Below are 23,166 nucleotides of genomic sequence, written 5' to 3'. Positions count from 1 at the left end.
TAAGAAGAGTGAAAAAGTAGCACATCTTCAAAAATGCAAATGATACATTTTGGAAGGATTTATAAGGATAGAATAAACACACTGAATGTTGTGGACCTTGGGAGTCTGAGGTAGCAGGCAACCTTTGTGTACGTGGCCATGGAATTCTGAATGCAGAGCACTGGCAGGTAAGATATTTCGGAGGGCATACACAATGTTTGCTTTTACTAGCCAGGCCATGGAATACCAGAGGAAGGGGGTTATGGTAGAACAATTTAAAATATTAGTTAGGCTACGGCTGGAGTATTGTGTGCTGCTTTGGTCATCAGACAACAGGAAGGATGTGATTGCACTGGAGAGGTTGCAGAAGAGGCTCACCGGGATTTTGCCTGGGATGGAATGGTCTGGAATAGTCTGTGCTTGTTACTTGAAATGGAGAAGGATGAACAGGTTATAGATCTGTTGCGGATATTGATAGAAAAATGGCATTTGGAGTTTAACTTGGCACAGGTGAGGTGCTGCACTTTGCAATGGCAAATATTGGAGAAGGTTCATAGTAAATAACAGGACCATTAAGAATTATAATGTACATATTGGGGTCCAAGTCCATTACGTTCAATAAGTGGCAAGGGTAGTATTGGTTTGATTGGTTGGTAAAAAGGTGACTGGAATACTTGGTGAGGGTGTTGAGTATGAAAGTCAGAGAGTTACATTTTGTCCTGTGTTCAGTTCTGATCGCCGCATTATAGGAAGGAGGTAACACGAGTGAATCTGCAGATGCTGGAAATAAATAAACACACAAAATGCTGGCAGAACTCAGCAGGCCAGACAGCATCTATGGGAGGAGGTAGTGACGACGTTTCAGGCCTACCTCCTCGTCATCACTACCTCCTCCCATAGATGCTGTCTGGCCTGCTGAGTTCTGCCAGCATTTTGTGTTTTTATAGGAAGGAGGTGGCTGTTTTGGGAATGGTGCAGAGAAGGCTCACCAGGGTGGTGCCTGGATTAGAGATCATTAGTTATAAAGAGAGACTGGATTTTTTTCTTTGGCGTGTCAGAGACTGAGGAGAGGCAGGATAGAAGTTTATGAAGTTATCAGAGTCATAGACAGGATAGGTAATCTCGTTCTCAGGGTAGAAATGTCAAATACTGAAGGTGTTGCTTTAAAGAGAGGGGGAAAAGTTCAAGAGGATTTGTGGGGTCAAGTGTTTTTTTTACACAGTAGCAAGTGCTTGGGAAGTACTGCCGGGATGGTGGTAGAAATAGACATGATAGTGGCATTTATGAAGAATTCAGGCATAGGGTGTGTGTGTGTGGAGAGGTGGGGGGTTGGGGATGTGGATTATGTATAGACAGGTGGGATTAGTTTCATTTGATGTCATGGCTGACACAGTCAATGTGGGCTCAAAGGCTTGTTCCTGTGCTGCACTGTTTGAAGTTCTATGGGTGACCAGATGGACATATGTGTATTATGAGGTGTTGAGATAGGGTATAATCAGAGGGCACAGGTTTGAGGCAAGGGAAAAGAAATCTTACACCCCAAAGATGATTGAAATCTGGAATGTACTGCTTGTGGTGGCAATGGAGACAGGCAAGTTCATAACATTAATAAAAAAGTATTTAAATAAATGCTTGAAATGCCAAAGCAGAAAAGGATCTGGGTCAAGTGCTGGAAACTGGGATTAGTACCGATCGGCACAGGGTTGCCAGCACAGACACGGTGGGTTGAGGAAGCTGTTTCTGTGCTCTGTGACTCTTAATTTTGATGACCTGATGTTCTCACCCTTTTTCATGGAATCAGATGGCATTCTCCTGCTTTAAATTTCTGAATTAGCTCCCAATTACAACAGATTAATTCAATTTTAGTGGCAGCATTGCTGCTATATTATACCTTCCTATGGCTGAAACAAGTTTTGCAATCTAAACCACATTTATATCGCTCCTGAAGTACATTAATATAAGGTTTAATACAATCATGCGATAACCATTGCAGTTGCTTTGAAGCCAGAACTCAGACAAAGGTCTTCTCCCAATGGGCTGCTTTACCCTGATTCATTTTTATTATTTTATCACTTCAGCAACTTTTATACAGCACAGCACAGCCGTTTCCATCCCAGAACATTAAAAAAACACTAGACCAATATGCCACAGCCCTAACTCAGCAATCTTTGTCACTGTGCCTCTGAGCAGATTAGCTTCAGCTCATAGCTTCTCAGTTAAAGGAAGATCATGAAAATGTACTTGAAGTGCCTTGTGCTGAAGGCAGATTAGGTTGATTTTTAATTCTCTTAAAATCCAAGTGTTCCCTTCAGCATCAAAGCTTTCATATGTTGCATCCAGAGGTCTCATATCAGACTTGCAGGTTTTGTCACTGATCTGTCACATCATCCCCTGCAGAGGTGACAACGGCTGGAACTTGCCACGCACTTTCCTTTGCACGTAATTGGTGGGAAAGTGAGCCACAATTTTTGTCCCACGTTGGTAATTGCATTGCCTCACCCAGAGGAGGTTAAATTCAACCTTCTGTAAAAGGCAGACACGAGTGTTCTTTATTTTATATGCTTTCGTAAACATCGTGTGCATGGAGACTTTTCCATCTGTTCTTATTTTCAACTTGGTGGTAGTTGTTAAATTTTTAATTCAAGTCTAATTTCATTTCAACAATAGCACAATACCAACCAGAGGGTTAAATGTCACTGTACATATCTAAACCACTGAATGAAGCCCCTCTTCAGACTTTACATGATTATGAAATAATTTGAAATCTAATATTAATAATGAAAATAAAGGCAAATTAGTTATCTAAGGATTACTATCATTCTAAGTAGCAGTTATTGTGTTAATTAAATTATACACATCTCTCTAGTATTTAGAATTGCACAGGAGTTTTGAGTCATGGATGGGCCATTTTACAATTGTGAAATATGAATAATACTTACAAAATATACATAATTCCCATCAGCAACACGAGTGAATCTGCAGATGTTGAAAATAAATAAAAAACACAAAATGCTGGCAGAACTCAGCAGGCCAGACAACATCTATGGGAGGAGGTAGTGACGACGTTTCGGGCTGAAATGTCATCACTACCTCCTCCCATATTTCCCATCAGGCCTTCTATAACATTTGATCATAGATTAGGTGAGTGCTCATGTTTAGCTTTAATATTTACATCACAAGATTGAAGTGGTAATCTTTAGAGTTTGATATGCAGGAGCCATGAGACTTCCATGCATTTACAAAAAGATTGTCAGTCTTAGGATTGGGGGGAAAACGTTTCAGATTTAGACCCATCTATTTGTCATATGTACATCAAAACCTACAGTGAAATGCACTGTTTCCATTAGCAACCAACACAACACAACCAAAGGATGTGCTGGGGCAGCCTACAAGTGTCATCACACATTCTGATGCCAATATAGTAGGCCCACAATGTTCAACAGAACAGTACAAGCAACAAAACGAGAACAGTAAAGCAAACACGAGGAAATCTGCAGATGCTGGAAATTCAAACAACAACACACACAAAATGCTGGTAGAACACAGCAGGCTAGGCAGCATCTATAGGGAGAAGCGATGTAAAGCAAGCCCCTTTCCCACCCTTACTCATGCACACATATTCAGGCCTGCAGCCTCCTGACCTGTAGTCTTTGGATCCAGACTCTCACAGACATAGGGCCTTCAACCTCCAGTCCCTGGCCAGATTTGCAGGCTTGCAGATATCGTGCTTCCTTTTGTTTTTGACACAGGGCTTCAACTTTGGACTTTCGAACTTTGGTCTTCAACTGCTGATGTTGACCCAGAACTTTGACTTCTGAGCCTCAAACTCCGGATTTACACGGACCTCCAAGCCTGGAAATGAGCGTCCTGGAGTTCACCAGCCTTCATCCTTGGAGCCTGCCAACAATGGTCCTTGACCACGAGGATCGCTGATCTTCATCCTCAGCAGCTGCCAACTCTACCCCCGGCAACTTTGGCCCTTCCACTACTGAGACCTAGACTCTGACCACTGGCCACTGTCCCTGACCTCCGTTTCCTGCTAAACCCTAACCTGATCCTCTAACTCCCCTGGCTGTCCTCAAAACAATCCTTACAAACAAAAAAAAACTATTTGAGGCAAGATCTCAATGAGCATGGCAGCTCAGTGCCACTCTATAAATTCACTACATTGTATATTATTACTATATATCCTTCTTTTCTATTGCTTTCACCATTTTCTTTCCCATTACAGCACCCTTTCTTCTTTTTCCATCTTGCTAAGCTCTCAGGAACATATGATAGCATTGCAACCATGTCTCCATGGTGGCTATTAGATGCGGATTCAGTTCTGTTTGACCCATTAATTCATCCTGTTATGAATATTGCCTACATTCTGATACATAATCCCTTGCCTTTTCCTTTTTTAAATAATTTTTCCTGCTCTGATTCTACTCAAGGGCATACTTTTAACCATATTCCAAGGTAAGGAAATTCACCCTGCTCACAACCCTGGTGACTGGACTCCAGTCTCCCATGGTATACAGAATTGTTTTGCATTTCCAATATCTGCTGCTTTTAGTACTCAAAAAGCCAAAAAAAAAAACATCCTGCCTCACCACTGGTTCTGGTGAGTACAAAAGGCATTTATATTTTGGTTGTGGAGGTTCTAAAATATCTTCAACGGTAATTTGGTCCCCAGCTTTTTAGAAAACTATCCTCCAGCAGAAATTAATTTTAAAATGAAGCTCCCTTCAGTTCTCTGCATTACCAACCAGTGCATTTGCAGCCAAACTTGGCCCAGCCAAAGTTTCAACAGTGCAATTGCAGTTACTCACCTACATTCCCTAAACTCTACGAGGAGAGGCAAGTGAAAGGAAATTGCTGGAAGTGGTGTAAGAGTTGAGGGGAGTGACAAAGCTACATGGTCACAGTAGATAAATGTTATAAATTTTAGACAGATGGGGATGCAGGTTCCATAAAAGATGACGTATGGTGTCAACAGTAATGAACAAACTTACAACAATATGCAAAATCTACAATCAGATCTAAAATCCTGAGAGCTTTATATTTGAGCAAAGGGTGATGCAGAGGACAATGGGAAAACTGATGAAATATTGAACGAAAATTCTGAAACAATTAAAAATATCTTTAGTATTCAGTTATTTCATCAACAGCACCCACGTTTTTACAGTGGACATTCACAAAAAACAATTTCAAAACAATTAAATGGTATATCAAACAGGTTTGCATCCGGTAAGAATATACCTTCCTTGGGCCAGTTATGTTGCTAGTCATTTACTTCCCTGTCCTACAACTTGTTTCATTACAGTTTCTCAGCTGAAATCTGCCCTGATTGCATTGGCAGTTTTACCTCACCTCTTGTCTGGAGTTTGGTGACTGTGTGCAAAATCTGGAAGAGGCTAGGAGACTCGGATGTAATTGGGAGAAAGAAATTGCATGAATTCTCTGTCAGAGTTTCTTTGGACCATCTTTATTATGATTGTTAATCTTGGCTGCATTTTGTATCATTGTTATGTATACACAATAAGAATAGCAATACTTACATTATTATTGCTCTGGAGCATTTGCATTATAACTGGTAGTTATTATCAATAGCCAATAAGAACGTGATAGAAACAGTCTGCTAAATCCTAGAAGCTACAGCTCAGATGCTTAGAAGCCGAGGAACCCAAGTAGGTCAAAGACAGCCAGGGTAAAATGTAAGTCAGTAACTTGGTGTTTAAATGCTGCTGCAGGAGCTACTTCCAATGTTCCAAGAGTCAGTACTATCTGTGGGACCTCATTGCCACTATGAAACAGCAATAGGAGTAAAACATAAATCAGGTAGAATGAAAATTAACACAAATTCATAAATGGAATCTATGGACATGCAATAAAACATGGGCTAAGAAAAATTTCTGATGTGTGTTTCTACCTCACACTCCCACTAGACAATAATTGGACAGAGGTATTCTTGAAAAATATTCCCACTACATTGAATTGTTTAGGTTCATAATTTTAGACTCCAATCCTAATTAAATACTACCCCACAAATCCTGTACACTTGTGTCTGAAAGTAGAGTTGGTAACTAATAATACCACTTAACAAGTTTACCATTTCCACATTTCCTTAAGGCATAGAAGGAGGTCTTTCAGCCCATTAAGCCTATGCCAGTTTACAGAGCAATGTCATTGACCGATTTTCGGTGTAACTTATTCTCCACACTTGATCATCAATTCTCTTCAGATTCTACCATTCATCTATACACTATAGGCACTCTACAGTGGCCAAATAACCTATTGTTATGATACCAGCCCCCTCCTTTGTGAGAATTGCAAGAGCCCTAGTGAAAGGGGGGTCAATGACCCGAGAGAGAGAGCAAGAGAGAGAGAGAGACAGGCTGAATGGACACAGGAAATGGAAAGACAGCGACGAGCTGGATACCGCATTCCACTGGGACAAAAGCTGGGGACTGTGGCATTGTTCTCAGGAGACACCTGGGAACTGCAGACGTGCCAACTCGTAGGGACATTGTAAAGCCCTCGGGCAAAGTGGGCTGGTTGAGAGAGAGATTGCATCACCTGCAACCTGATTGACACCTGAGATCCCGTGAGGCAGTATAAAGAAGGGTCTGAAAGAGGACGACCCTCAGACGCACCAAGGAGACACCAAGAAGCACGATACCGCTTCCTGTGGGAACGGGAAGCCATTTTGAAGTAAGCCACGTGCGTTAAATTCCGAATGCGGGGTTTGTGGCTGGAACCAACGGAAAACCGCTTTTATTTAACACCAGGGAAGCCAAATCCTCTGAGGCTGAGGATTTGATTCATAAAGACAACGGCAAGTGTTCTCTTTTCCTAACAATCTCTCTTCTCTCTCTCCAACACGTGAAACCAAAAAGGGAAAAGCCTGCAGACTTCAGAGTGACTCTTTATATTTCCAATTGGACTCAGTATTATACCCTAGACAACGAAAGAGCTTATTTCTGAGTGATTATTAATGTACCTGCGTTTTAGATTGAGTATTGACGCATGTTATCTGAATGTTTGTACTAACCTTAATTTTTGTGCCCCTTTATTAATAAAACTTTTGAAAATAGTACCATTGGACTTCAACTGACATATCTATCTTTGCTGGTAAGTGAAACCAGTTACTGGTTTCATAACACTATCAACAGCGTGCCTCCGTGATGCAAGAGGAAACTGGAGCACCAGGAGAAGCCCATGCAGTCACGGGGAGAACATGCAAACTCCACCCAGACAGCACCAGAGTTCTGGATCATATATGGGTTGCTGGAGCAGATCTGCCAGCAGTGCCACAGTGTCACACAAACAAAGAAAACACTTTCTTGGTACATCAGAATTTATTTTCAATGAAAATACTGAAACAACTACATCAGGGAGTTACCAATCAAATCTAAAGGTAGACTGATCAGGTATGAACTGGAAAATAACCAACATTTTGGTGATTTTGCAGCATGAAGTATGCAATTTCACATTGCTGAAATCTTTTTCAATGCAGGTTTGGCTACATGCTCTAAATAAATTACTTAAACAACTTATGCTTCTTTGAATGTACCTGTATGATATGTATAAAAATGGAAGAGACTGATTATTCATAAAAATAATTTTATGCATACAAATTTCATCAAATTCATTGTAATTAATAAAACCTATTTAAACACATTATCTAGTTCCCTACTGAGTGAAGGAATTATTAGCCCTGCACTTAGAATGGGACTGAGAGATTCTCGTGGATGACAAAGCTGAAGAAAATCAAAAGCTGTTTCCCCATTAACAGAGAAATCTTCCTCCTAAGTATCAGGATGGGATAAGAGAAAATAAATTCTAAAAGTAATACAATCCCAGAGTTAGAAAATAAAATCATTGCAAGTTTCAAGTACATGTTAGCAGTTTCTACCTACATTTGATTACAACAATGGCTCTCAATATCAGTCTCACATGATCCTGGTGATATTAATTCTCTTGCAGCTTTTCTGCTCAAGGCTAAGTTGCCTTGTTCTGCGTCATTCCCTTCACTTGTTATCCTCCCCTTCACCCCAATCACTTTTTTTCCTAAATAGATTATTTTACCTTTCAATTCACATACTTTCCTTAACAAATCACATATACCTCACTGTATTCAATTAGCCATGAATCACAAAAGCTTGGTTTGCAGGCAAACAAGAAGGCAAATGGGATGTTGGCCTTCATTGCTAGAGGGATTGAATTTAAGAGCAGGGAGATTATGCTGCAACTCTACAGGGTACTGGTGAGGCTGCACCTGGAGTACTGCGTGCAGTTCTGGTCTTCTTACTTGTGGAAGGATATATTGACTTTGGAGGCAGTGCAGAGGAGGTTCACCAAGTTGATTCTAGAGTTGATGGGGTTAGACTATGAAGAGAGATTGATTTGCCTGGGACTGTACTCACTGGAATTCAGAAGAATGAGAGAAGTTCTTATAGAAACATATAAAATTATGAAAAGACGTAGATAAGATGGAGGCAGGAAAGTAGTTTCCACTGATAGGTGAGACTAGAACTAGGGGACATAGCCTCAAGATTCAGGGGAGTAGAGTTAGACAGAAATGAGGAGGAACTGCTCTTCCCAGATGGTGGTGAATCAGTGGAATTCTCTGCCCAATGAAACAGTGGAGGCTACCTCAGTAAATATATCTAAGACAAGATTGGATAGATTTTTGCATACTAGGGGAATTAAGGGTTATGGGGAAAATGCAGGTAGGTGGAGATGAGTCCACGGCCCGATCAGCCATGATCTTATTGAATGGCGGAGCAGGCTCAACAGGCCAGATGGCCGACTCCTGCTCCTATACCTTATGTCATCTCAAAAAGGATTCACCAACTAGAGATCTGCTGCTGCCAAGGCAAATTTTTGTGCAATAGGGACTCCAAGGAACATAATTACAAATTAACATTCCATTGGGGACTGTTGCAAACTGTATTGTTCCATGTAACAGATTTCCCAACTTGTTTGTTTGGAACAAAATAAAACCATACCTAATTAAAGAAATTATCAGCGAACAATTGGAAGCGCCCCCGAAATTTAGGAAAACACAGAAATATCTCCTTAGGGACAACTGCATCTCATATTATTTCCATTTCCCACTGTCCAGTTAAATCAAAAACAGAAATTGCTAATTTGCATGGTACCAAATACAATTAAGTATGTTTATTTCTTAGAGTCTTCTGTACTTTGGAGTGCTTGTATTGTAATTACTGCAGGTATTCTCTGCATTACAGTTGTGCCAGTCTCGTGCTGCTGAGGTGGTTGTTCAGCTCCAGAAACTGTGCACATCGGTTCAATTCCAGAATCTGTGCTCGTCGGTTCTTCCCATTTCTTCAAGCGCTTCATCATTTCCTCCATACTAAGCTTGAAAACTAATCGTGGGTCTACGCTCGGCAATGAAGCGCACCCACACTCTTCCCGTAGTTTGATAGCCTGCAACAACGAAAAAGCAGTGTTTAGGTATCACCTTATGAAAAGATGCAGCATCCTCTGTCTGCACCTGATTCTCCGTCCATGATCTAGAGGTTTTAAATGGTTGGTCTAGGACAATCACCAACTTGACCACAAGACACTTCATTCAGCTTATATCCTAATTTCTACAATCATTAAACTTCTACCTTTCCTTTCAGAGTTAGACAATACTCTGTGTTTCAATAAGCACTGAACAGGCATCAAATTACCTCAGCATTACGTTTAGCTTTACTGCCCAATTAGGGAGCCCCAAAAGATTCCTCACTGGGTTGTGGCAATCCCTTCATTCATCCATTCTACAAAACACATGCTATTCATATTTTATTCTACACGTCCCCATTTATTTCCACCTAATTTCTTTTTTGCCTCTTTAATCTGCTTATTGCTTTGCTGTAGGGAAACCAAGGTACAAAAAAGGGAAGTGGGAAATCCTTTCTACTCAAAGACATGCTGTCAGTGTTTAATGAGAATCAACGTTTCAACACCATTTTTAATAAGTTTTTCATGGACCAACTTGCTATATTGTAGATGTTCACTGTGGGTGTTACTGAACATGTGACCATTCTTCCTTCCCAACATGCAGATGATACTCTGAGAACGTAACAGACTCTTACAAATATTACTATCATATTGACGGTTTGTTTGGACTCGGTGGGAAGTCCTTTGCAGGCTCTGAGATCGAGCAGTAGATGGGTTCCTGGAAATAAGAGGGAAATCCAAGTTCCCAACAGTGGTGTCTGCTGCTTGCTTCCTGCTGTCCCGTCAGACCTGGCATAAAAATAACTCCTTCAGCAGCTGTTGCCCCAATTCTCGTAGCACTGATCATTTGTTTAACAGATTGAAGATGATATCATACAAGCTGTTCTAATGTTCATACTCCATCAACCACTCTGATGTTTTAGGTGCCCCGTCCACCCCACAATCACGCACTGGGTTGCGGCATTACTGACTCAGTCCAAGTTTCATACAAGAGGCTTTAAAAGAAATGAAAGTAAGGATGTGCCTACAATTTTATAGATCCTGTCAGTAACACTGCATTGAAGCACAATTATTGAGCCAGGAAAACTCTAAAGTGAGCAGAACTTTGAAATGAACATGAACTTAACCAGCACAGTACACGTTCCTGCCATGACTGTGCCAGGACACCGATACATCAAAGGTCAATTGTAGCCAAGGCTTCTGTAGATAACTACCACAACATATAGTATCACATCTGTAGCACAGTGGCATTTCTGCCTCTTAGCTTAAGTAGCCCAGATTCACCCCCGGCCTCAGGTGTTGTCCGTGCACAGTCTGCCACAAGAGAAATGTTTGATGGAATTTCTCAGGACTGGTATAGATTTGATGGGCCTAATGGCCTCCTACATTATAAGTAAATACGATATTAAGGAATCTACTCTAAAGCATAAGGAGGCACTTAAACCCATAATATCAGCACTCTATTAAGGTAGCCACAGACAGCTGTGCCTTGCCCTCTCCCTCCCTTTTGTTGACTTGTTCTTTGAGCTGAAAAGCAATCTATATTCCAATCTTCTGGCAGAAGACAACATTTGGCATAACCTTTCATTTTTGTGGTCTCGGTGAGAATTTTAATTAGTTAACTGCTTGTCATTGATTTCCAAGCCAATGGAAAGAACTTCCCTGGTCATCCATCAAAATAATTAGTAAGTTAATTATGCATAATTTTGGGAGGTTCTGCTTTTGAGGAAGAAGGCTTCGACATAACATAACTACCTCCCCTCACCATTCTCCAGCATCTGCCTCTTCCCATGAACACCTCAAGCATCAAATAGATTTTTCAGTGAAATCAGACGAAATGTGTTGGCTATGAACCAACTAAACAAATGCAAATTAGATATGCACTGAAAAAAATCTGTTCTATGGGTGCCAATCAATCAACAAGATACCATATTATTATGGAAATCAGTGGAAATAATTGTGTCCTAATTATGCTGACAGTGATTTACGGTGTCTGGAACATGATTAAAGCAATGTGGTTAAATCATACTGTCAGCACATTTCGAACTTCCAAGAGTCTTTCTCTTGCTCAGTTCAGCAGAGAAAAGCAAATGTCAAAACTGAAATGTTGCTGTTGTCAAATGTTATTTTTCATACATTGATAATGATGCTGTTCAAGATGGCAGGATGCTACAACAGGTTTTTAAAACTCACCAACACACATGGTGCTGTTTCACTTACGCCACACTCCCACATTATTCTGTAGATCAATAGCCATCAGAACACCTCTCCCAGCCTCATCACTTTCCTGACAGAGTTGTACATTTACTGATACCAAAAGCTCTCAATTTCAGATAACAAATTTTAACAGATCCCATGCTATTTTTCTAAAACATCTGTCAGAGACGAGTGGAACCCTATTATTTAAATACCCTTATCAACAAGGTGTGCAATGTATGAACTCTATTTATATAGATTGCTTAACAAGTTTCACAGACAAACTAATATCAGTCTCAGCTGTTTTTTATGCTGGGGGAGGGCAGTCAGTCATATACACTGTGGAGCATTACTTTATTGTAGCGATACAAAAAAAAAACAAGACAAATAGCACTCTCATTCTGGCACTACCTGACAGAAGCTAAAGTTGCAGAATTCATTTCTAAGATAACACTTCCCAAAAGAAAATTTTAGTATTTTTGACCTGGACCAAAGGAGAATTGTGTAAGTAAACTGGATTGTATAAAGAGTGCAGTATGCTTTTGAGCTAGTATTAAGTGCAGCATGAAAATAGAAAATGTCAAATGATTTATGACTAATTTCACAATTTTATTTTCTTTGCAATCAATATTTAAATTAGAGGTATAGAAGATTACAAACTTCCAAATATTGACAAACATGTTACAGGGAATTATATGGTACATTATCTCTGGATTGAGGAATTAAAATAACCCAAAGGCCTTTTAAATCCACTACATTTTCAGCTACCATAGCCCAAGTTGCTTAAATAGGTGTAAGAACTGCATAAAGGTTCAGGAGTTTTTATAGAATCAAATTATTCACTACAATCTTACTAAAATATATTTTATTTTAATGTAATTTTTTGTTATTTTAAGCAAGCTGATGGATAGTTTTCAGCCTAATTTTCTCATTGTAGTATTTATTATTGGGTGGCACAGTAGCACAGTGGTTAACAAAATGCTTTATAACACCAGCGACCCGTGTTCAATCCCCGCTGCTGCCTATAAGGAAATTGTACGTCCTTCCTGTGAGCACATGGGTTTTATCCGGGTGCTCTGGTTTCCCCCCACAGTCCAAAGACATACTGGTTAATAGGTTAACTGGTCACTGTAAATTGTCCCAAGATTAGGCCAGGGTTAAGTCAGGGGTTGCTGGGTGGCATGGTTTGAAGGGCCTATTCCACGCTGTATCTCAATAAATAAATTATTAGCTGCAGAGATAAGATGGCAATGGAGATATTTCATATTATTTATGAAGCTTATTCAAATGGTTTAAAAAATGTTGATCTTGATTCTCCCTATTTTTGATATGGAAAGTCAGATTTTGCTTTGTAGACAGTAAAAGTTTGTCTGAGAAAAAGGACCTTTTTTTGTTAGTTATGAGAACCAGTTTCAACCTTAATGTCCATTTATTTGGAACAACTCATAAAGAACAAAAACTAAATTGAGAAAATAGCCGGGATTCCTTTCAGTTCAGAACACCACGCCACTTAATTGTGACAGGAGACTGTTGCCGAACAATTTCTAACTAGTGTCAGTTGTGTGCATTTGTGTAGGGATTAGGCACTACTCCGTGATTACAATGATCAGTTTTAAAATAGCATCAGTTGCACGTGTTTCTGTTCAGAAAGCAGTGATTTTTGTCACTGATCATTGGTGAGAAATAATCAGTAAGACAATTCAAAACTGTTTGCTCACTGCAGTTTCAAGCATTCAGGTTTGGAGATGCCAGAAACGGTAAGTTAAGAATTATGAAGGTATCGATGGTCACCTTGAATATTACAATGAAAATGAAGATTAGGAGGATGCAATCATCTAAAACATTGTATGAAGGCAGTCCATAATCTGCATTAGATGTCTCCCCTGATTTTATTCATTTACACTCAATCAAAAGAACACAGCAGATGAATACCTCCATCAATAACTGTTAGAAACTAATACAGTTTTGTAGTACCATAGAGGTATTGGTATTGTTCTGATTTGCTCTGAATTTCATTTAAATGCATAATTGTTTTACTCAGTTAAATGGTAGGTTTTTTTTCCTTTTAACTATTTCATGCACTCAGGGTCTTCCACTATACTTTTTTGTGTGACTGTTGGTACTGTGTTTCACAATTTTGGCCTGGAGTAATGCCGTTTCGATTGGCTCTATTCATGGGTATTCGTGTATGGCTGAATAATAGTTAAATTTGAACTTGAACTTGAACTTGAAATTGAAACTTTGTCGAATTGGGCCAAAATATAGTGGTTCCAATGTGTCCCAATGAACCAGAATCGAGAGGGGAGGGGGGGAAGAGAGAGAGAGAGAGAGATTGATTCAAATAAGTGCACTATGATATTAAACCTGGAAAAATAAGAAAAACTAAATACCTTAATAATATAAATATTTTTGCAGATACTGCAAGAATCAGTATTAAAACTTGGAGAATGTTGGAAGCATTTGATGCCTTTAGTTATTCAGCAATGTGTTAAAAGATTGATTGATATAAAAAGTTATTCAAGGTAAGTTTAAATTCAGTGAAGTTGGATGTACTCATAAAGGTCTTTACCAACTATTGGTTCCTTGTGCTTTCATTGTTCATTTATTTTACGTGCCTCATTAACAATTCAACTACAAGTTTGTCCTCAAGTTTTTATGATTCTACAGATAACAGCAGGCACACAGATATTCTAATTGTCAAAGTTCAAAATACATTTATTTTCAAAATATGTATACTATATATAAATTTGAAATTTGTTTCCTTATAGAAAGCCGCAACACAAAGAAACCCAATAGAACCCATTAAAAAGACCATCAAACACCCAATGTGTAAAAAAACAAATCATCCAAGCAATAAAAAGCAAGCAAATAACATTCACAGTTAAAGTTCACGAAAGAGAGTTCACAGCTACAAAGCCCGCTAGTTGCAGAGCACAGTCTCAGTTCTGAGCAGTCGCGTAACCCTTGCGGAGCAGCGAACTGAACACCCGCCTGTCCCATCGCCTCCGGCGCCAACACCCTGATTTTTCCAACCTGGCCTAGCATTCTGGCAACTAAACCTCAGCTCGTTCCTCATTCTTAGACCCGGACCCCAACACTTCAATACGCTGTTGGGTTTGGGCCCCACCAACTCGATTCGGCCTTTACCTGACCTTTTCAGTCTGGCCCAGCACTTAAATCAGTTAAACATTGACTCATTCCTTCCTCTTAGGCAGGGGCCCTGCCTCAGCTCGCCTCACAACAGATCTACCGCTTCGAACTGGCTCCAAGTCCACTCCAGGGATGGCCAAACATTGGCTCGTTCCTCACTCTCGGCCAGGGTCCACTGCCTCAATTCAGCCTGTACACGCCACACTGCAACCATCCTGCAGCTTCAAGACTTCAGTTCATACTGCAAAAATGCCAGGTCATACAAGCAGATCGAAAGCTCAACTCCAAAAAGGGAAATTACAGGCTATCGGTTGTAGTGATCACTGTTGAGAAAAACTGTGATTAATAAAGTAGTTAATAGTTTTGTTTGCTGCCAGCAAGTCTTCACTGTGCTTCACGAGCGCCATCTTAAACTCTCAATGATTCGACTGGCTCCTACACTTGCCTTTTCCCTATACTGTAACCCCTCTTATACCAATTCTATTATTTTATAAAATCTATTTGCCACATTCTTGTTGGAAATTGCATCCCTTAAATCCCTCCACCATGAATCTTCCAGCCATATAAAACCTATCACAAAGGGAGTTTATTCAATATAGATACAAAATTCAATAAAGTGACATGTAGCAAAGACATACAGACAGTGATAAGGTAATCAGCCGCTGGACGTTGAGAATGCTGGAAACAGTCAGCATGGTTGAACTTTGTGTCCCGATGAAAAGTTATCAACCTGGAAAAATAGATTTCCTCTACTCACATTTTACCTAACCTGCTGAAATTTTCAAACAGTTTTATTTCACATGTTTAGAATTTCTTTTTTCACCTTTTAATGACTGGGTAATCTGCTTTTGCTTGAGACAAAGTGTTTACAGAGCCACCAGAATTATCTCCCTCATTTAATGCTTCTGAAATTAAAGATGCTATGCACATCTTTGAAATACATGAAAAGCTCCCTAAATACAAGGGCCACAGATTCGAGCTAAGTGAGCTACAGAGTAGCACCCATTTGGCACCTGCCACACGACAATGAATCGCATTTGGCTCAAGTTGTGGTTGGCATGCACTGATGTGCACAGGGTAATGCCATCATTCTGCTGCCTGTTTTGGCCACAGGTCAAATTTCACTCCCACTTTCTGCAACAAAGCACATTACTTCATTCATTAGATACGTAGCTTTTAGAATTGATGGGCTTGTGTGCCTCTACTTTTCTATTCACACACTGAAGTAAGAGCACTCACTTACCTATATGGGAAGGCAGAATAAACACATTTCGATTTCATAGAGAATGTGTAATGTGCCACTTTAGTGAGCTATTTTTAGCCATTCTCCACTTTATCCCATTTTTAATGCCCATATCAAGAGTTAAGAGCAATCCATTTCAATTTACCTCTGTATATCTTAATTTTCACAATCATTTCCATGTTCTCCATATTATAGACTACGTTTTACAAAACTTTTGTCTTCTCTATATGGTCAGTTACCACTCCCATAAGCAAGTTTTGTGTCCAGTATTGGGAGTACATTAACAATATCAAATCATATCATTACTCACATTGTAAATAACCCCCTTTTAAGCTGAAATGGACACCTAATCTGCCCTCAGTTGCTTTTTTCTAACCTCTAGTTTAATGCCCCAGCTAGAGAGCTGTGCCCAGCTACAAACCATTAAGCTATTCTATTTTAGATTATAAAATAAAACTACACCTCTAATCAAATCTTATTATCATTGAACTAATTCCTATGTTCATTAAACTTGTGATGATTTTACTCCTTTAAGGTCAGCAGATAATGTGAGCAAACTCATGATGAAATAATATACCACAATGTTCCTTTTGCATTCAGTTTTTTTCCCCTTGATAATCTGGCCAATAACCTAATCCAAGCCTGACTTTCACCTTGAAGGTGCAACTAGTCCTTTTTGGCAGAATTGACCATAAATGAGCATTTTTTTTGATCTCTTTGTGTCATATTTTCAAAGAATGGGAACAGGAGCTCACAGTAGGGCTGCTTGCCTGTTAAATAAATCATTCATGGGCTCGTCAATGGAATTCTGACTTCTCTCCCTGCCCCCCAGAAAATACTCGTGTGAGCAAGGACACAGCAGACACTACCTGCTGAGCTTAAAGGAGTAAGGTCATCCCAAGGATAATACGTGTCGGTGCTTAAAAGCTACGAAATAAGGTAACAAATTACATACAATGTTCAGCAGTTGTACAGCACATCTGGAGCACCAAGCTCATTAACGTAAAAGTATCTGATAACAACAGCAAGAGAAACTGGAACATGAATTTTCAAACATGAGTTTATTTTATCTAAGTGGAGCTCAACCGGTTCTATTTTGTATCAGTGCAATGTAACATATCACACTGAACAAAGGAAGGGCTGGCAGTTCATTCACAAAGCTCGGGCATTCACTAAGAGGTCTTCTCCGGGTCTGATGTCCACCATTAGCTTTCTACGCTGGCCAGGGAGTAAGGCATTCCTGAGCCAGAGTAGTACCAACCCGCTCCACGATCAAGCTGCTGTGAACTGAATGGCGGGTCACGTCTGCACTCTCACACCGTGCCCATTTCAAGCTGGGGCACTGAGATGCTGCTGCCACCGTCACTTCATTCAGCACTTCGTGCTGCGTCAGATCATCACACAGTACTCTGCCCTAACAGGGTGAGGCATCTTTAACTGCATCGGACAAGAGCTAGTCTATTGGAATGAAGACTGAATTCACCCTCCACTCTTCTTCTAGGTTTTATTGTAGTTTAGGAACTGCATCTCCCACTTTCTGACTTAGGGCAGCTTGGATTTGTAACCACACAAAATTATTCTGTAGGCTGCTTGTCTTCATTCTCCATCATTTGGACCTGAGCTGGCCCTCCACCAAACTCATTAGTGACCTCTCAAGTTCCTTCCTTTTTGGACCCTGGGTCAGAAACTTCTACGATGCCATGAGCTGACACAATAAGGCAGCCTAGGTGCTGAAGTGTCCCGATATACACAAGATATACAACCTCCATCTTCCACACCCACTTCTCCCCGCACAATATAAATGGGACACACATACCCCCCCCCCCCCCACCAAGGGTGTGCTGCCTGCCATTGGAGACATAATGAGAATGATCCTGGGAATGAAAGGGTTCACTTATGAAGAATGTTTGATTACTCTGGGCCTGTACAAACTGGAATTTAAAACAATAAGGGGGATCTCAATGAAACCTACTGATCATTGAAATGCAGAGATAGAATGGACCTACAGAAGATACTTCCAATGGCTGTAAAGTCTAGGACCAGAGGGCACAGACTCAGAATAAAAGAATGTCTCCAGAACAGATATGAGGAGGAATTTCTTTAGATAGAGGGTGGGGAACCTATAGAATTTGTTGCTATAGGTGGCTGTGAAGCCATTTTGGGTGTATTTGACTCAGAGGTTGGTAGGTTTTTGATTAGTAAGTGTGTCAAAGGTTACAGGGAGAAGGCCAGAGACTGATGTTAAGGGGGAATATTAATCAGCCATGGTGGAACAGATGTAATGAGCTGAATGGTCTAATTCTGTTGTGTCTTATGGTCTCCAATCAAACCGGAAGTTGAGCTAGTTGCACTGATGACTCATCTTCTGAGTTCCCAACGTCTGCAAAGCACACTCAGGGATACGATGAGTCTTCACTTTTCAGAATAAGTAGAGTTCTGCTACGTAGAGCAAAGCAATTTATATCATTGGACCCTGTTCACCACTTTAGACATTCATTACTTACATGAGTGTGCACATGCCTGCATGTACCGTAGAAAAAAGATGCAGTTCATCTTTCTTCGCCACATTCTTTGCTAGTGCCTCCCAAATCTGTTGCATCCAGCATCCAGAAAGAAAATGAGTGGAAATGACACCTTAAGAATGGAAAGATGTAACTGCTTCTTCATTGTATCTAGCTCAAAATCCTGAAACTTGTTTGCAGAGAAAACACTACAAGGGATGATTGATAAGTAAGGTAGAAGCAGTCAATTTTAGAAAACCTAGCACATTTATTTTTCAACACAGTCCACCCCACCTACATTTAAACACTTAGTCCAGAGGTCGTGGAGCATACGGATCTTGGACCTCCAGAAAGTGGCCACAGATGAGTGATTGATAAGTTTGTGGCCTAAGGTAGAAGGAGATGAGTTACACAGCCCTCATTACATGCACATGCAGTTCAACTTTTTGAGTGATTATGCAGAAAGCTTGAAGTTAATAACTCATCTCCTTCTACCTTAGGCCCATCACCCCTGATGAGTTATGAGCAGTTTCAAGTTCCTGAAGCCACCACATTGATGTAATCATGAAAAAGGCATGCCAGTGTAGTTTGAGGAGATGTGGTATGTCACCGAAGACTTCTTGCAATTTTCTACAGATGTACAGTAACGTGAAGAGCATTCTCACTTGTAGCCTCACAGCCAGGCATGGAGGTTCCTACATACAGGATTGTAAGAGGCTACGAAGGGTTGTACACTCAGCCGTCTCCATTAGAGGCACAAATCTTCCCATCACTGAGGACATCATCACGAGGCAGAGCCTCAAGAAGGCATCATCCGTCACTAAGGACCCTCACCATCGAGGTCGTGTGCTCTTCTTGTTACTACCACTGGGGAGGTGCTACAGAACCTGAAGAGCCACATTCAATGATTCAGAAGTGGTTTCTTCCTCTCTGCCTTCAGATTTCTGAGCGGTTCATGAACACCATCTCATTATTCCTTTATCTTTGAACTATTTAGTTGCTTTGCAATTTATAGTAATTTTATATCTTTGTATTGTACTGCTGCATCAAAATAATAAATCTTATGTCATATAAGACAGCAATAATAAACCTGATTCTCAACTTGAGCCTCTGGCCTCAAAGCATCAGAAACAGTTTCAATCCTGACCTTGCGTGCTGTCTGTGTGGAGTTTGCATGTTCTTCTGTCACAATATTCTGTTTCCTCTATATCAGCCTGTTTACTTCCACATCCCAAAGGTTATAAGGTTAACTGGCCACTGTAAAGTGTCATGAGTGAGAGTGAGTGGTAGAGTCTGGTGAGAATGAGAAGAGGGTGAAAGAAATGGGTGTTTGATAGTCAGTATGATCTCAGTGTGTTGAACGGTTTGTGCTAGGCTGTACTGCTCAATGACTAATGTTTCTTACTGAAACACTAAAGAAAGACCCACTGTCATCATCCATTCACAAATGAAATATTCCATCCAGAAGCTTTCCGTGAGTACTTTTGTGATTTGTCCAGAATCCCAGAATTTTTCACCTACATTGCGGAAGGTCTGTTAACCGGTATTGAAAAATAGCTGTCTCACAAATCTTTCACCTTTATCCCACTGTAAAACTAAACATGCCAACTTTACAAGCTCGTACTATTCATGTCCTGGCATCCTTATTTACAGTATCTCCTAGGATTCCGAGAGAGCATTCTCCCATCCCTGAGACAACTCAATGTGTATGAAATATTCAGCAACTCTCCTGGAGAGTTTTAAATTATTGATTAAGTCACCTGATTTTTAAAGTTAGAAATTCAGCCCTTAACAGTAAATGCCAAATACTCTGTAATCTGTTCCACCTGCACCATACTTCTTAAGCGGTTAATAATTTTCCTGTCACTAATGAACAAAACTTTCCTAGCTTAACATGTTGCCTGTGTATTTCAGGTAGGTCGTGTTTACAGGCCAATTATGAACATTTCTAGAAGTACTTTCTCACCATATGGTGCTGTCAAACTAAACAAATAATCCATGTAGAACAGTCAGAATCATCTGCCTCATTAATACGCGGAAATAACCGGCGCTGGCTTCCAGGCACACTGCTCCGCCAGTAGATGAACTATCGTTTCTAACCCCATCCTTACCCTGACAGTTCCACCTTCATTCTGGCCTCATGCTAACTCTTGTTTCCCTATTTTCAGTGTGTGCCATTATCCTTAATTCCCATTTGTGTGGCAATATTTCCAAATTCAATTCCCCTTTTATCTGTGAGCCCATGACCTGTCAACTAAAACCTTCAGCTGTTCAGCTGAATTAGCTCACATTTTCTGTTGCAAATCACACTACCAGTACTTCAGACGCTTTGATGCTTTCAGAATGGTATTGCGATTGTTCTATGAACTCATAAAATTTTAACCATTTTAAGTCATTTTTATCACCAGCACAAATCGGTATCCTGGGCAGCTGGCATATATTGTTACACCTTTCATGTTATCTTTAGAAGCTCCCTCAAATACAACCCTAGGCAGCAGAGATCTGAAATCAATTGGCTCAAATTTTTAAACTACATGAGGTCCAGTGTGTGAGTGCCTGTGACAAAACTGAAGCAATCACAACTCCATTCAATCAGTAGGGGATCTATCTCAGCTTCCTCCTGAAATCTCCACCATCACAGAAACAAGTCTTCAGTCAATATAATTCACTCTGTGTTACATCAGGAAGTGGCTGACAACACTGACAATGCAGTAAAATCTAGCAGACTAGACAACAGCTGTGGTACTGAAGCTCTAACTCCAGATTTAGCTGTGCCCCTCGTCAGAACTTTTCAAGTACAGTTACAACACCGGCATCTGCCTTGGCATAAACAGAAGGATAATTCCAGCCCAAATAATTTGTGTCCGACTGGTTTACTGTCAATCATCAATGATGGCAAATATTGGTGTCATGTGGCACCAATTCACCAATAATCTGATCACCAATCTGGGTTCTGAGTTCTGTCAGAGCACTCAGCTCCGCACGTCATCACAGCTCTGGTGCAAACATAACCAAAGAGCTGAATTCCTCAGGCAAGGTGGGAGCGACTGCCCTTAACATCAAAGCAGCATTTGAGAAACCCCTCCTCCTTCCCTTTCTCCTATGCTCCACTTTCCTCTCCCATCAGATTCTTTCGCCTCCAGCCCTGGACCCTTCCCACCCACCTGGCTTCACCTATCACCTTCCAGCTAGCCTCTGTCTCCAAGCCCCACCTTTTATTTCCCTCTCAGTCCTGAAGAAAGGTCTCTGCCCAAAACGTAGAATGCTTACTCCTCTCTATGGATGCTGCCTGACCTGCTGAGTTCCTCCAACATTTTGTGTGTGTTGCTTAGTAGTTGACAGGGAATATAAAAATCAACAGGCATCAAGGAGAAGCACCCCAAATGTTGCAGTCATATTTCATAGAAAGGAAGATGGCTGTCATTGGTGAAGGTTAATAATCCAAGTTCTGGGATGCCCTTGGCCCAACTTATTCAGCTGCTTCCTCAATGACCTTCCTTCCAAAATTGAGGATATTCACTGATGATTATGAATGCCACAGTATTGAAGCACTTAATGCGACACTACTACAGCTTGGGGGCGTCGGAGTTCGATGTTCAATTCTGAAGTAACTGGTAAGGAGTCTGTACGTCATCCACGTGAATATGTGGTTTTTTCCTGGTGCTCCAGTTTCCTCCCACAGTCCAAAGACATACCGGTTAGTAGGTTAATTGTCCCATGATGAGGCTAGGGTTAAATTGGGAGTTGCTGGGTGACAGGGCTTGAAGGGACAGAAGGGCCTATTCTGTGCTGTGTCTCTAAATAAATAGCAAGTAAATAAATGAATAAAACAAACAACTAAATGAATAATTCTATCCATAACCTGTCAGAAAATGAAGCAGACCTATCGGCTTGCAGCAAGAACCAGACACCATCGAAGTATGGACTCTTTCGTGTGGCAGAGGGGTTGGGCAATGCCTGTTCAGACTGAGCTCTCACTCTCCTTCCACCAGCTCATTTCTCCCTGTCACAACTCCTCGGCAGGTACTGCGTACCTTACAAACTCGAGGAGAAAAACAACAGGTCAGGCAGCATCACCTGCTGAGTTTCCTCCTGCATTCTGTGTGTGCAGCTTAAGAAATCTGACATCTGACATTTTGTGTTACTAAAGACTGTTCTCCTTAAAAAAAAACTGCACATTCAGCTTTCAACTACAAATGAAATAAAACAAAAACACTTTATAAATACCAGGATGTAATGTATGAAGTTAAGTTGGATAATGAGTGACAATGGCCTAATCCAACCCTCAATCTGGAATACTGCTTCCTAAATGAGATAATGAAACAGTGCTCACGCATCACAGTCCTGTGCTACCAGCTACCAACATTCATCTGATCCTGTATCACAGCTCCTTAGAGGCAATTTCTAGGCAAAGACAGCAACACAAGCAGCAACAAGCATCTTTGTTTTGTAGTGACAGATTAGACCCTTCATGCCCCTTGACCTGCACCACGCCGGCAACCCCACAACCCCAATTTTACCCTCACCTGATCACGGGACAATTTACAATGACCAATTAACCTACCCGTTACACCACTGAACTATGGGAGGGAACTGGCGCACCCAGAGAAAACCCATGCATTCCATGGGGAGGATGTACAG

At 40.7% G+C, this 23,166-nt stretch overlaps 1 protein-coding gene across 3 annotated transcripts in view; it reads right to left on the bottom strand.

The window, feature by feature from the left end:
* Positions 1 to 23,166, bottom strand: part of oma1 (OMA1 zinc metallopeptidase) — a 78,707-nt gene that overhangs the window by 18,494 nt on the left and 37,047 nt on the right. For 2 of the 3 annotated variants that reach the window (XM_073063092.1, XM_073063094.1), the window contains one exon: positions 7,304 to 9,417. The exons of the other annotated variant lie outside the window; for it this stretch is intronic. In XM_073063092.1, the coding sequence (XP_072919193.1) occupies positions 9,148 to 9,417 (270 nt within the window). In that variant the 3' untranslated portion in view covers positions 7,304 to 9,147. Of the gene's footprint in view, positions 1 to 7,303; positions 9,418 to 23,166 lie in introns of those variants that run through there. 3 annotated transcript variants of the gene reach the window in all.

Source organism: Hemitrygon akajei, chromosome 12 (assembly GCF_048418815.1).
Source record: "Hemitrygon akajei chromosome 12, sHemAka1.3, whole genome shotgun sequence".
Classification (NCBI taxonomy): Eukaryota; Metazoa; Chordata; class Chondrichthyes; order Myliobatiformes; family Dasyatidae; genus Hemitrygon; species Hemitrygon akajei.
This window is presented reverse-complemented; position numbering and strand designations above follow the sequence as displayed.